The 16215-nt window shown below is 44.7% G+C and overlaps 1 protein-coding gene across 3 annotated transcripts in view; it reads right to left on the minus strand.

Annotated features, from left to right (window-relative positions):
• LOC138513283 (POC1 centriolar protein homolog B-like) overlaps positions 1-16215 on the minus strand; it is a 406367-nt gene that overhangs the window by 329571 nt on the left and 60581 nt on the right. For all 3 annotated transcript variants that reach the window (XM_069627999.1, XM_069628000.1, XM_069628001.1), the window contains exon 3: positions 14998-15169. In XM_069627999.1, coding sequence (XP_069484100.1) covers positions 14998-15169 — 172 coding nt within the window. The remainder of the gene's footprint in view (positions 1-14997; positions 15170-16215) is intronic.

The raw sequence follows: 16215 nt of genomic DNA on the forward strand, positions 1-16215 counted from the left end.
GTTCCTGTATATGAGCAGCGAGGAAGCCAGAGCATAAGGGGTTGGAGATGAACGTGGGATGTGACACGTGCCACATGTCATGGTCAGCTCACCCTACTCAGTGCTTCCTTCTCACGCTGCAAGCCCCAACCCAGCCTTCACCCTGATTGCCCCCCCACCCCCCTGGCGACCCCTAAGTGGCGTCCCAGACCCCCAAGTGGCATCCCAGATGTCCCCTTTCACCCTTACTCTTTGACCTAATAATTGAACCTTAAGCAGATAGGATTTGTGACAAATATAGTGGGGTGGGTATAAGACTAGGTGGGAAATTCAACATATCATTGTATGCCAATGACATCCTATTATATATATAGGACCCGGAGGTTCACCTGGCTAGGGTTCTGGGGTTCATTTCGGGCTTTGGCAAGTATTCTGGCTTCCATCTGAACAAGAATAAGCCTGAGATATACCCCCTGACAAATGATATGCTGAAAATGGCACAGATGCGTTGGGACTCACATGAGCTACACATAGTTTTCGCTAATTGTGGATCCGAATTGCTAGATCGGCCTCGTGGACATTTAATTTGAACTACAGGTCCTATATGTCCGAGTTGAAAACCAAGCTCCGGAGATGGGGGCAAATCTTGCGGTCTACGGCAGCGAGAATGTCACTGATAAAGATGGTTATACTGACCAAGCTATTATATTTGTTTCTTAACATTCCCCTATGGCTTGGACACGCTTTCTAGACTGACCTCACAGGGGCATTTATTTATTTATTTTATTGTTTTTTTATAAGGCACTTATACAATTTATACAACAAGACAGTGTTTCAAAGCGTGACAAGGCAAAAGTGAAGGGAACAAGATAGCAAATAAAAATAAACAATGGAAATGACAAAAAAATAGGAAAACTACAAAAAACGGTCCCACTAAACCTTGTGACGTTTGGAATGTGTGAAATAGCAGCTGTAGGACAGAGGGCAGTGCAGGGGAGGGGGCGGATGCTGGTGTCGATTGGGCAAATGGCCAGGACCCTATTGGACATTCGAGGGATTGGGCTGCCAATCTGAGCAGCTGTGGGGATGGTAAGCACAGGAGTGAGAAAGAGAATGAGGAGAAGAGAAAGGTCTTGAGTTGTTTATGGAACTTGAGGTGATCCAGTTCAAGACGGAGAGAGGGAGACTGTTCCAGAGGAGGGAGCCAGCCGAAGAGAGAGATCTGCCCCCAGCTCTCTGCTTGGAGAAACGTCTGACCAGCAGAGAATTGGAGCAAGAAGATCGAAGGGATCTAAAAGGAGAGTATTTAGTGAAGAAGAGTTGCAGGTAGCGTGGTCCCAGGCCAGCATGTGCCTCATTTCTTTGGTCTGGCGGTCAGGTTTGCATGGGGTGGAAACATTTGGCCCAAACCTATGAGGTGGGTGGCTTGGCCAATCCCGGACTTCGTATTGTTTGTCAGCACAAATACATTACGAGACATTCTGGGCTGGCGAGCTACCTGCTGCACCACATGTCCGGCTGGAACAATCGCTGGTGGACTCGTCCCCCTTATTGGGTTGCATACCTTCTACCGATACATGTTGTTTGTCTGTGTTTTTGTGTACGCCATGATGCCTGCGGCTATGGCGCATGATAGATAGATAAACAAATACTGCTGCTCCTTGACGGAAATGCATAGTTTCGCTCACCCCCGCTTGACCCGGGAGGCTTGAGGAAGGCTGAATAAGAGGTTGGGTATTGGGGCCACATACGACAAGTGTCTCCCATTGTGGGGTATGTCATTGGTGGCATCCACCACAGAGTGGGCCGTGGAGGCAGTTTGGAGCAGGGGATCCAAACTCCCCTTTATACAATAGGGGATCTCTACATGGGAGATCAACTTATTACCTGAGACGATATTAAGATACATTTCGGGGACATTCCCTGACAAATGCTGAATTATTTCAGCTAAGGGCGACTTTCTCAGCACGTTGGCCAGTGTCTCGGGCTGAGCCCACACCACATATATTATTATTTATTTGTTTTGATTCTAAAATAACCTTTACAAGTTTAACATCAAAATTAGACAATCATCATTTTAAAAGGTATAAAATATATAATAATTAAAACAATCTGTCAATAAGGCATTCTTTTAGTACTGGCAGTGGTCACCTTATGTTAAGTAACATTTCATCAACATTACAATTGCTGTCATCATTTCATCATCATTAAAACAGTGATATAAAATAGAGTCAAATAAAATCAACTGGTCATTTACCAGTACAATTCGTAGGTCTGCAAGTAGTAGTTGTGCCAAAAGTAGAGTAATACAAACCACATATCTTGTGTTACCTGCTGCTATCGTCTAGATTTATTCTTTGCGATTTTGCGAAGAGTTCGATAAATTGACACCATACCCAGTAGAGAGCTATATGCACCTGACCTGAGTCACTGTTCAGGAAGTAATCCCAAAATGCATCCCTCTTAATAGATTCATAGTGGTGCACATATTTTCCCAGTATAGTAATGTGTGCGACACCCAATGGTTTCCATTCCGTGAATATATGCCTGGGGGGGGGGGGTCTCCATTTTCCCTGGTAATTTACATGCACAACATATCCTCTGGGCTAAGGGAATATTAGAATGTGCACCCATGAAAACAAACACTGGGAGCTGGTTAGTTTGCAGTCTGAGTTTTAGATTCCATACTGCCGTGCTAGAGCTCTGTGTCAAATAGCTTTGTATCTTTAGGAATTCATGCGTGACTTTTGTGACGTGTTTGTAGGTCTTTAACAATGATAGTCATGTATCATTATTTGTCCAAACCCAAAGTCTCACTTTTCTAATGAATAGGGCTTTTAGGATACCGAACTGTGTGCCCCAGTCAAAGTTAGGATGGCAATTTATAGTACAAAATAATTTTTCAATTATCAATTTAAAATCCCCACAACTATTTTCTACGGCTGGACCCAAGATACCCCCCCCCCCCCCCCCCACCACCACCAATTGGCATTTAACAAGCCCTTGAGGGATACCAGCCCCAGTTCAAGCATGAATAATTCAACAGGAGTGGAAGGAGGGAGTTGCAATACTTTTCTCCAGAAATAGCCCTCTAATTTATCTATGGTGAAAAAATAGTTAGGTAAATTGCTGCTCTAGGAAATAAAAATAAACATATGGTTCAAGTACCTGCCGATTTAGATATTTATTCACAGTTCCAAATTGAAAAGTAGGTGCTATGAACCAGTCCTATTTAGAGCCTTCGGGATCCAAGGACACTCAGTCAAGAGCATCAAGGGGGCGCCGAGAGGCAGGGGCTTGACTGACTAAAAGTGAATATCAGTCTTAGTTAGGCCTCTGCAGCAAGGATCCAACCAATTCTCGCATACCCACCTATCTGAGACAGGGTGGAACACAGGCACTATATTCATTTTACCCTCATTTATCTAGCCAACCTACATCTCTCATGGCCAAGGCTTCTAACCCATACAGAATCAGGCAATAGCTTTGTTTGTATAATGCAATTATTCCCTCAATTGTGCAGCCTGCGGTCTGATTCGCAAATTTAGATATCATGTGTGTCAGACGATGGGCCTTGTTCTTCTTTATTACAATTATATTTATATATCTCTTTTTTGCACTCATCGTAAGGCCCAAATACGGATATTTGTTAACGTAGTCCAAGTTGCCCAGGCTTGTGGAAAATATGGGTCGATTCATTCCATGTTTATGGTCAGATCATTTTCTGCTGCATACTTAACCAGTTCCTCAAACACTCCCCCTTGTTCCACTGTAAGTGTGGTTGAGGATAACCAAGTCGTTAGCGTAGAGCGTACACTGGATGGGGACACCTCTAATTCTGTGGCAGCATCCCATAGTGGATCAGCCAGATATAAGTTGAATAGCAAGGGGGCCCAGACACATCTTTGCTTGACCCCCCCCCTGCCAATCGCAATTCTAGCTGACATATTACCTGCGTTGTCCAATCTCACTTTTGCCCTGTGTTGTGGTGTAAGCCGTCTAATATCAGTAACAACCACTCTGGGGATCCCCATTCCCTCATTTCTTTCCAGAGCTTAGCTCGATCAAAAGCCACCCGAAAATCTACAAAGATTACACATAGTGTTGCCGCCCTGGTTAACAAAGAGTCTAGGATCCTAAGGTTATGATTGGTCAAGCTCCCCGGACAAAAACATGTCTTCACAAATTGAAGTAAATGGGATTTCTCAACCCAAGCCTGTAAGGTCTTCAGGACGAGTGTGGAGAACATTTTTCCCCATCAAATCTAATAGTGACAATAGCCTATCATTTTCCAGTTTTATTCGATCTTTTTTTGTACACTGGGAGTAGGATTCATTGCTGCCATGAATCCGGGAATATCTTTGATTGGCATACTTTATCAAATTAGATCTCCAAGATCTTAGCCCGCCCCGTTGGGTCATGTATCAGTACTATATTTGCTAGCCCATTTGGGCCAGGGGCTCTGGAGTTCTTAAGTTTAATAATTGTGTGCTCAAAATCGCTCTGTGAATATAGCAGTGACCCCTCCCCCTCCCCCCCACGACCCGGGCAATTTTGTAGTCCCGGCTCCTGAAAGGAATCATCATCTTTGGTGTACCAGTATTCCAGCCACACTTGTTCCCCGATTGGGTTTAGGGTGTGCTTTTTACTGTCACCCTTGGCCCAGTGGGGGTTGTCCATATATTTCTAGTGTTCTTACTTTTAAGGGCACGTTATCATATTTTGCCATTAGTTGTTAATCTCCATCGTTTTAACCATGGTTTATATTCTCCCTTAATCACGGTTGTTATATGGTTTATCTCACTTTGTACTACTGCCGTAGGTCTCTCCGCCTTCTTCTCATTTTCTTTTTGCATCTCGATTGGCGGGATCAAAATCATTTGCAGGTTTGTCCACAACTGTTAAATGGCCCAAAGGAAGAGTACCAGTTTTGTGCGCTAATCATCTCAGCCAACATTATATTTGGTTTGAGCTCAAGCTGCACAGTAGTCTATAGTCACAGGTGCTAAGTTCGGCAATGGCCTGCTTTGCCCCACTACATGTCGGTTCGTCCAACAAATATGATTCCCTGAGTGATACATCTGCAAACCTGCAACACTACGATCAACTGGCCTGGACCTGTATATGCTCAATACCAGTATAGCATGATCGCCAAATTCGTTCAGGACCACTTTCAGGTGTGCTCTCTCTTCGAGGCATGTAAATTACCAAAGAAATAGTCCAGAGTAGCATGACAGTTTTTCTGTACCCAAGTTTATTGCACCAGGTTCGACCATTCAATAATGTAATGTCCCAAGCTCTAAAAATGTTTACCCACTGAGCACTGTAAGGAAGGCACGGTATCAACAGTAAGACGGACACAAGTGACCACGGTTCAACAGTGTTTATTGAACTTCAAAAAGGGTTTGAAAAACGCCCATCTAATCCTAAATCTACAGATGGGAGCAAGCTACGACCATCAAATAATATTAACGCAGTCCTAGTGATGTATTGTCAAAATAAAAGGACCTATACTAATAAACCTATTGCCAATCCTTACTTCTAAATACAAATAGTGTGGGAAATAGTGTTAGCAAAAAGAAAGAAATGTTCACAAAATGATATGTCAGGATGTTCAGGCCGTTGTCTTCCCTTCCCCACGTTTTCAGCACAGGACAAGGCGGCACACTCGAGTTTAGCACACTCTCTGGCTTCTCTAGCACGAGGATGCAGTTCAGATGTTCAACATGAGGCCTTCTGTGACAAAGTCTCTTTACCATTCAAAGTCTCTTATTTCAGAGGGCCTGATGTAACACGAAAAACATTAAAGTTCCTAACTTCTTAGGATTTCATATATACAACTTCTCTGGTGATTTACTGTTCACCGGGGGTACCCCTGCGCTGGGTTCAAACTCCCTTTAACAAAAAACCTTCAATTGGTCTCTCTCTGCCGGGCTCGGACCAAATGTATCTAGTTCCAAATACATTACTGTATTTCAGTGCGCAAAGTACATTCCTGTACCGTGCACCGGGGTTCTTGCATTTTCGGGCCCTAGACATCCCTTAAGGAGTTTTTGGTAACTGGACAATGTGCCTAGGAGTAGACTGTTGGTGGCAGCAGAAGCTTTTTGTGCATTTTTATACACTTTTACTGAGTCATACTGCACTTACCACGTTTGGCTCATGACTGTGGCTAGTGTCCGTCATGGCCGTGCCACAAGGTCTTTTGTTTTCTCCTTTGGCCATTTTGCCCATTGGCCTTCCGCTTGCCCTTTGTGACCCGGGAGACAGTATTTGGGCATGCATTCACCTGTGAAAGCTGGCGTGTTTCGCAGGCTAATGCATGTCACGTGTGTGGGTACCCAGGAGCACTGTAAGGAAGGCATGGTATCAACAGTAAGATAGACACAAGTGACCACAGTTCAACAGTGTTTATTGAACTTCAAAAAGGGTTTGAAAAAAGCATACCTATTGCCAATCCTTACCTTGGGAACGGTGTTAGCAAAAAGAAAGATGTGTTCACCAAATGATATGTCAGGATGTTCAGGCCGTTGGCCTCCCTTCCCGACGTTTTCAGCAGAGGACAAGGCGGTTCACTCCAACATAGCACAATCTCTGGCTTCGTTAGCACAAGGATACAGTTCAATCATTAGCATCGGGGCCTTCTGTGCAGTTCTTTTCCTCTTTCAGATTTTCACAAATACTCAATTCAGGTGATTCACTATTCACCCCGGATCCCTCAGCCGGGCTCAGACCCCTTTAATACAATGATCAACATTTTGGATCCCCTCTTCGGTAATTGCCTGACCCTGCCTGACCATTGCATTGGGACATGTCAGGTATATGGCTCAGGTGTTAGTCCATTTTCTCTCACAGTGAGCTGTCCATGAGAAAGTGTTTGAGCAGGAAAAGGGGGCGTGGGGAAGGTTGAGTTCCTAATTAGCCTAACTGGTAGGATGGGGTAAAGGTGTTACAGGGAAGGGGATACTGTATCTTGCCATCCGGTGTCCCACTTCCACTCCCCGAAGACCCCTCACCCAGGTGATCCTCCCGCACTGGTCCACCCCTAGGAACTGGATCCAAAAGCGATGGCCATGTCCTGGCCACCTGAATGACAGATCCCTGGGTACTTGCGGGTGAGACACCTTCAGGTGTCTCACAGTACCCTTGCTATTGCTTTTTTTCTGTGCCATCTCACTTCTCTTTGCCACATGATGGTAACCGGCACATTATTGTTCATCAGCGCAGGGTGCATAAAGATCTCTGCCTAGGAGTATAAGGTGGTTTTGGGCTGCCTCCCCCATGCCGAAAAGCGATCAACTAAAAGTGCCTGGATCTCGTCCAGGTTATGGATATCCCAGAGGGGTTTATGGTAATTGCATCAAATTTCTTGCATCTAAATGCATTTGCATGGCTGAGGTTGCCTAATAGCGGCACCTAAAGATTTGGTTGTTGCCTTCGAGGTCTGCAACTTCTCAAGACTCTCGTCAGTCTTGTTGCCAAAAAGATGAGACCCGTCAAAGGACATGTCGAGAAGTCTGGATTGCACATCCCGTGCAATACCTGACTTCCTCAATCACGCAAATCTGCGCATAACGGTGCTAGTAGCCATGGCTCTGCTAATGCCGTCAGCAGAACCCAGACCCAACTGAAGAGACTGAAGAGACTCACACATGGCCTCTTTGCCATCTCTAACTATGGGTAATAACCTGTCTCTTTCATTCCCTTTGAGAATGTGCTCTGCCGCATGGAAATGCAGTCCCATAGAGTGAACGTGCATTTTGCAAGGGCACACGTGGAGTTGGTTGATTTGAGTGCCATACTCCCTTCAGAAAATACCTTTCTTGCCCATCCATCTACTCTTTTGTCGTCCCCATCTGGAGGGATGCTAGGGTAAACCGCTTGCTTAGAAGTTGCAGTAGCTACCTGTACCACCAGACTCTCTGGAGTGGGGTGTTTTGACAGGTCACTACTGGAAGGGCAGTACTTCTTGGTCAAGTTTTTATTAACAGCCTGATTGGTTTCCGGTGTTTCCCAATTCGTCGCCACCCTATTTTGCAGAATTGCCATAAAAGTGTCTCAACCTTCACTCCTCTGAGATAAAACGTTCTGGTACATTTGGCGTACCAAATTGGAGGCCAAATTGAGCCTCGTTATCAGAGAGCTCATTCTCCTCATATATAGAAGTAAGGGACTTAAAATAGTCTTTTCTTAGAAGAGGCATATAGGTCTTCACAGGTATGAGGGGTTTTATGAGGTATGAGGGGTTTTATGAACAATGGATTACACGCTGGATGAGCCGTCAAAATGTTTTTCATTGGCGCCATAGGCCTTGGTGGGGCGCTCTTCTTTGATGGTGCAGCTGGCAATGATGGCGCAGCTGATGTCGATGCCTTCGGCGTCAAAGTGGATGTCAGGGGGGGTTTGGCTGGTGTCGAAGGTGCTGCCGGCGGCGAAGGTGTCGACGATCTGGACTTAGGCTTGTACTTTCAGCTCCACGGATCCTCCAATGTTACGTCATCAGATCGTGTGGGTTTTTTAGTTGGGCAAGATACCCTCTCAGGGGAAGCGTCCGATGATGGAAGTCGAAGAAGGCGACCTATGGTGCCTCTTCTTAGATTCGTTCAACAACAATGAGGAGTGGTGGGAGCCACTCCTCGATCTCGACCGCTTAACCTTCTTCCTCCAAGGAGAGTCGCTTCTCGACTCGTCGGTCGAAGGTTTTTTGGTCGGGGTAGGAGATTTGGGGTTTTGACCTACCGTCAATTTCCCCTTTCGTTCCTTCATGGCCTTTCCTGTCATCGATTGGCACTTAGAGCAGTCTGGGGTGTTATGGTCTACCCTGAGGCATCACAAACATATACGATGAGGATCGGTCAATGACATTTTCGACACACAATCACAACACTTTTTGAACTTGGTCTTCGAGGTTGTTGGTGTCGACGAAGAAGACATTCTCAATTTCTCAAAGTAATTAAGTTGTCAGGAAGTGAAGAAGCAGGCTGTATTTCTCAAAGCAATAGCTTTCATGGAAAAACTGAACTGAAGCCAATGGGCGCTGCGCGAGTTATATGCCTTCGATGACATCATCCTCGAGACGGAGGCCTTCGAGGGACATCGAGTCGACGCCATCAACGCACGGCGTCCCCTGCCAGAAATTATTTTCCAAAGCAGCTGAAGCTGGATATCGAATATCAAAGATGAGGAATAGGTGGAGGACACAATCCATTCGAAAATGGAGTTTTCATTGGTTCGTAAAGGTGCAGAATTTCTGTGGATCGCCACAAAACCTTTCAGGTGGAGCTTAGGGGAATGGTGTGGGAACGTATACCAGAGCTGGTAGAGGGGGGCAACTGCACTCCCGAACTCCTTGTTGGGGGTAGAGGCTGCCATTCACTTTGGATGGCATCCAATCTCTGGTGCAAAGTTGTGTTGGCTGTGGTAATTTCTACCCTAAACTGGGCGATAGTTTGCACCAAAGCTGCCACCGGGTGCCCAGCTGCATCCATAAATTCAGGTGGGCAGAGGAAGGCTTCCCAACCTATTCTAATGGTCTTCCCATGTGAACTTATACTTCTGTTCCCAAGAACCAGCCAGAGAGATTAAAAGTAAACTCCCTAGCCAGTTATTGAGACCACAGGTGAGACTGGATGCACTGCGCCAGATCCTTGTTAGCTGAAAGAGAAACACAGGGGTTAACAATAACAACAGTACTGTTAGGGATACTCCCCTCAGTATACCTACAACCTAATCTTAGCTGACACCAGGGTAACCCAAGCTCTGTTGATGCATCAATAACATGACCCTTTGAAGGGTGGAAACGCACCAACCAGTAGCACAGTGAAAAAATCCACAAGGCTCTTGCTGTGAGCCAGGAGGCACACAATCCGTGGAAAACCAAACGTCCAGCCCATCCCTAGTTCACCAAATTCCAGAATAATCCAAGGAGAAGAAGCAAGTCCAAAAAAACAGTTCATCAGAGTAAAGGGGTACTGCAAAGGCAGTCCAGGAAGCAGAGCCAAGTTAAAAAAATTCACAGTTCACCAAAAATTAGCAAGGGTAATCCAAAAGGCAATCCAGGAGAAAAAGCCAAGCCGAAGCCGCAGGATCAGCAGGAGCAGAAGCGTAATCCAGGAGAAGTCCAATACACAAGCCAGGGGTCAAAAGCAACCAGGAAAATCCAAGGAGAAGACGGTGATTCCAAGAACAAGAAAAGTACCAAGAAAAAAGGTAGCTGCCCATAGACGTTGAGAAACAAGAAACAATGAATGGGGAATTCCATATATAGCGTTGGCCTATGTTATTTCCTGTAAAAGTCACGTGACAGGTGCTCTGATGCGTCGAGCACGTGACCAATGCTGATGCCACGGCGTGTCGTCCAGGCGCCATGGCAAGTGCCACAGAGAACACGGGACGCCTGGTGCCGGGCTGGGGGCAGCTGCGGATGGGCAGGTAAGCAGCGTGGGTTTATGACACAGAAGCATGGTATCACAAGTAGGACATGGACACAATAGGTACAATTTGCAAAAGATGGGCGTAATCCCGACCATCAAACGATAAACAAAACAGTCCTAGTGGTGTCTGTCAAATCAAAATGGCCTATGCTAACTAATCCTGATGCCTGCCCTATATCTTGTACAAACACTGTATCAAGGATAAATGTATGCAAAGAGAAAATCAGTGTTCAAAAGAATAAATGTGGCTGAATCAGCTGTCCTCCCCACGTTAGACCACAAGGAGTAAGGCGGTCCATGTAGGCAGGATGACACACTGTGGCTCGGGGTCTCAAGACAATAAACAGTTCCAAAATGTGGATTGAGGCCCGCCTGGCCTTCGACGTTAACGTCTCTCTTTCTCTAGCCTCCCAAATAATGTTTCAACAAAAAGTTGCAGCACCTCTTCAGTACAAAGTTCAACAAAACTTGCAAGGGGGATCCCTTGCCCAAGCCTATTACACTTCGGGTCTCCCTCATTTGGGTTCAGACCCCTTTCGGATGTTGAAGACTTTCAAATGTGCTTGGCTTTCTTTACAGCCCCCCCTCAGGACCACTTCAACTCAAAATTCAAGGCTCAACTTTCACTCTCCCCTTCTCTAGGAGTTAACTTTGTTTACTTTGCTTTTGCAGTTCTTTTGTTTCATCGTTTCAAACAATGTATTCATGGAGACTTTCGAGTGGGCTACTTCCCATCACCGGACCACTCCGTTACTCAGTATCGCTGACTTCACAGCTGTCCTTACTTCAAAGTTCATTCACAGGTCTGCCTTTCTTCACGTCTCATCCACACGCATGCAGCCTTCGATTGCAATATACTGTTGCTACTTCAAACTTTCTGTAACACACACCGGTCTCTCAGGTCGCTTGCCAACTCACCAGCTGTGTGCGTTTCTTTCTTGGTTTTACGATTTCCAATTCATGAGACAAGGTTAGTACCACAGGCTTGGCCTCACCTCCCCCACTCTTCCGTTCACCCAGGAGGGTCGCTGGCGTCCTTGAAAAACAATGCAGCCCTCTGATGTGGGATCTGGCCTTCTCCATGTGTCTTTTGCGGCCTGTCAGAGGCAGCAACCTCCTGTAGGGAACTCTTGGGGTATTCGTCCCGCTGCTCACGCCCCTTGGCATGTCGCTCTGCTCCAGTAGGGTTGCCTTCGCCCTGGAAGTTCTGCTAGCACTCGTGTTCCGCCTTGCTCAGAATTTGTCTTTAGGTTCTGCTTTGTATCTGTGTGAGGAGTTCTAATAGGTATCAGGCGTAAGTACTTTAAGTGAAGTGCCTGACTTTGTCTGACCCGATTAGTGGGACATGTCCAATAAGATGTATGAGAGTTTGTGTTGTTACTCTCAGTTACCCTCTTCCTCGGCCCAGAGTTTGTGTAAAAAGCGGGTGAGAGGGCATTTGGGACCTCAGTGAATCCTAAAAAATAGGATGGGTTAGATAAACAAAAAGGGAGAATACTGCGTCTCGCCATGGGTACCTCACAGCCACTCCCCGAAGACACCTCACCCAGGTGATCCTCCCGCACTGGTCCACCCCCAGGATCTGTATCCAAAGGTGATGGACGTGCCCTGGCCACCTGAGGTTCACGAAGACTAGTGGGTGAGACACCCTCTGGTTTCTCAGTTAATAACTATAAACATCTATCAAACTTACTGACATAAGTATGTAGCAAATGTTACACATCAATATCTAAAAACACAAACCTATCTTCGCCAGAGTTTCAGCCCAGCAGTTTGAAACCTAATGCTTAGATTGCAAACTAATCAATTACCTCTTTTGGACTTCAAGAGAGCACATTTTAAGATGCCATTAGAAAAAAGGGCGTGTCGTATTTGCAAAATACCTCAAACGATAGAGACTGTGAGACACATTTTTACAAAATGTATACAACGGGGGGGGGCAGCTTACATGTGTATAGTTGGTCAATAGGAGTATGATTCCATTAAATCAGCAGAATTCTGCTACTATTGCCTCAATTCCAATTCGGGGAGTCTGCACATTGCACTGTATCGGTTGTGGCATATTATTATCAAATGTCCTTAAATTTGTATTTTATCTATTCACTTATTTTAATATTTTATTCACCCTTAATGTACTTGTTGTATATTCTCATTACTTTTAGTGTGGGTACTTGAAGTCCGTAATTTGTAACCAAGGTTGTATAACGAAAGGATGTTATTTTATCTTATTTTAACAATATACTGGAAATTAAGATGATTGTTGCATAATTTATATATCTATGAGATAACATTGCATATGTATACTATTGTTGTTTTTGTAAAGGTTCTTCTAGGATCAAAAACAAATATATAATAGTGGATGCACATTGTTAGAGTTCGGCTGCTAATCTAAAAAGGTTCTGGGGTGGAAACCTTTGTGCTGCTGGAAATGAGAATACATACCAAGGGTTTGCGATGTATGATTAGCCAGAAACCGCTAGCCAAAACATACATTCTTAGATATGCTATAGTCTATGCACAGGTCAACATCTCTCAGCGTCAGAGAATAGTTCTGTTCTGCTTCAGATAGCCTCTTGGATGCAAATGACACCACATGTTCCATTCCATTTACTTGTTGCATCATTGCCGTGCCCATCCCAGACACACTGGCATCTACTCTAAAGCACGTGTCACTGTGAGACAAAGTCTTTAGAAGGTAAAATGTCCGCTGGCAAACAATAACCCCTTTTCAGGTTCCCATCTGAATTCAAAGCCCAAGTAGCCAAAGCATCCATCAGTCTTCCTTGAAAAGTCGGCAGCACATTTGGCACAGTTGGATCCGAGTACTTCACTGCAGATTCTGTATCTCAAGTGCTCTATTGGACCAAACAGAATGTGCAACTTAATGGCAGTGCATTGCAGTCTATTCAGCACAGTGCCTAGCATTACATGGCAGCTGATTTCGTCCTCCCCTTACATTAGAATGTCATCTTGGAAGAAAGTCACATTCTACAAATTATGGGGCACCGGGTTAAAATATACCTGGTATAACTGCCCTAGCAGTGAGGAAAGAGCAAAAGTCCCTCTTGTGGACTTTTTGATTGCACGGGTAGTTGGGAACAGCTGAAAACATGCAATGTCCTGAGTATTCCCATACATTTCTCTTTGCCCGAGATTCTATGTTCAACCACATTTAAAAACATAATTTAGATGCATGGTTGGTTTTTCTTTGAGCGAGCATATTTACTGACTAGAATCTGCTTATACAGAAACATATGCCATGTCGTTCATTGAAATAGTACAGTGTATCTTTTAAGAAATAAAGGTTCCATGTGCCTTTCAGACAAAGATGGTAGTCATTCCTACTGAAATCACGCTTTATTCTCTTTCAGCAGTGATATTTTCGAATAAGATGGTAGTCACTCCGGCTGAAATCACGCTTTTATACTCTTTCAGCAGTGATATTTTCGAATAAGATGGTAGTCACTCCTGCTGAAATCACACTTTATTCTCTTTCAGCAGTAATATTTTCGAATAAGATGGTAGTCACTCCTGCTGAAATCACGGTTTATTCTCTATCAGCAGTGATATTATTGAATAAGATGGTAGTCACTCCTGCTGAAATCACGCTTTATTCTCTTTCAGCAGTGATATTTTCGAATAAGATGGTAGTCACTCCGGCTGAAATCACGCTTTTATACTCTTTCAGCAGTGATATTTTCGAATAAGATGGTAGTCACTCCTGCTGAAATCACACTTTATTCTCTTTCAGCAGTGATATTATTGAATAAGATGGCAGTCACTCCTGCTGAAATCACGCTTTATTCTCTTTCAGCAGTGATATTTTCGAATAAGATGGTAGTCACTCCTGCTGAAATCACGCTTTATTCTCTTTCAGCAGTGATATTTTCGAATACATGCAGCTTGCACACAGCTAGCATTTCAATTCTTCAGGATAAAAAAATACAGAGCATTTTTCATTTGTTATTCCCACTGTGAAAGAGACCTCTGACATATTGGCTCTAGACTCACGCAAGCCTCCAGACCGTGTAAACTAAAAGAAATGATTCACATGAGACAGAGTCTTTGGCTTTATACAAAGATTCACAGGTGCCTGTGCTTCTTTTCCCCAAGTGACTTGAACTCAATGGGCAATCTAGATAGCGAAAGCAGGTTCCTGGTTGATTTCTGCTAAAAGTGCACATTATCCTGTCTAAAACATGTGTGTCAACAGAGGAGCTACTCTAAGCTCCCTGCATGCCTGTAACAAATGATTATCCAAATATTCACCCTCACACTGCCTTCATCTAATTCAATGAAATATCTTCCCTAATTGACGGATCAGTTCGTATTGGAAGAATTTACTTACAGTGCCGACCAGAGGCTTTGCTGGGAGGAAGGGGTGGGGCGCTGAGGGGGCTGTAGGCCCAGGTCTTTTGGTTGTAGCCCGGATAGAAAATCAGGGGAGACAACTAAAAGGGAGGCTAGCTAGCCCCGAGTCACAACATTAGCGTACCCCCGGATCTTTTCCAGACCTAGCAACACCCCTGCTGCCAACATGCCCAAAAATACACCCAGCCACAATAAATCAGATCTTTGTACTCACATATTTGGAACCCATAATCGAACAGTCTTGTCTTGTGAAGCAGAGGCCACCAGCTGTCCAGAAGGTGCAAACTGCACACATGTCACCCCTTCTTTATGACCCACAAATCGAAAGGCTCGAGATTGTGGCTTGAAGTTCCAAATCATGAGAAACGTATCCAAAGAAGAAGTGGCTGTAGGAAACAGAGAACACAGATGCTGATATCCAACTAAGCCAGTCAAACCCCTTGCATTTCTGTCATTCAAGATGACTCCAGGCGAGACAGATCAACATAATACAATTGTTTATATGTCAATTTGTTTCTGCAGGCTTACAAAAATGCATCCCCATAGAGTTAGTCTAAGTGCTGTGATGAATCCTATGGAGTCATCAGTAATTCCCCAACCTGTCCCTCCTCTCATGTGGCCAGAGGGACGGCAGTCACTACCTGATCCCGACCCTGGGGGTGGTAAAATGAGTGAGAATCACATGAGAGGAGACGGCTGTCGGGGGAAAGTGGTCACTCTAGCAGATGAGACACAGTATTCTCACCTTCCTATTGAAAAAGATCTTATAATACCCACGTTGTTGATGGCTTGTTGTCATTTAACAATTTCCCCTTATCGTGAAAACCAGAAACCCCTTTCTTTATGTCAATCTAACCAAAACTCCATGTATACCTCAAATATTCACACAGACAGAAAACATCTTCTGTTTCGGATATTTCTGTATGTAAAATTATTGAACATCATTTTGGAAATCCAGTTTCATCTATGGGCTTCAGATCCCATGAAGCCTCCAGTACTGAGACGAAGAAGAGGAGGGAAGAGTTAATGCAGATTAAGCCAAGCCCAAAGACAAATGTGCAGACTAGCTGTTCCATTCAAAATAACTTGCCCTGGAACTTTAAAAATGGCAACCGCAACATTCAGAAAAGCAGTACTGAGAGAACCGCAGAAAGGAAGACAAGCACATTCATGCAGCTGCTCGCAAATGCCAGTTACAGACACTGGCGTGGCAGGAAAGAGGAAGGAGTGCAGTAGACAACACAAGGGATCACAGGAGCCCTGAAAGGCACAGAAGTGCTCCTGGTTGTACTGTAGATTCAGGAAGCAGCATCCACTGGTTCAGGCCACAGATAGGAGCCGGTAAGTTTATACAGAGCTGCAAGGAACGCAGACACCCACACTACTTGTGAAGTCAATCCGGGGAAGAAGCTTCACTGTAAAGGCACAATAT

This window comes from Ambystoma mexicanum, chromosome 12 (assembly GCF_040938575.1).
Source record: "Ambystoma mexicanum isolate Mex_15411 chromosome 12, UKY_AmexF1_1, whole genome shotgun sequence".
NCBI classification, from domain to species: Eukaryota; Metazoa; Chordata; class Amphibia; order Caudata; family Ambystomatidae; genus Ambystoma; species Ambystoma mexicanum.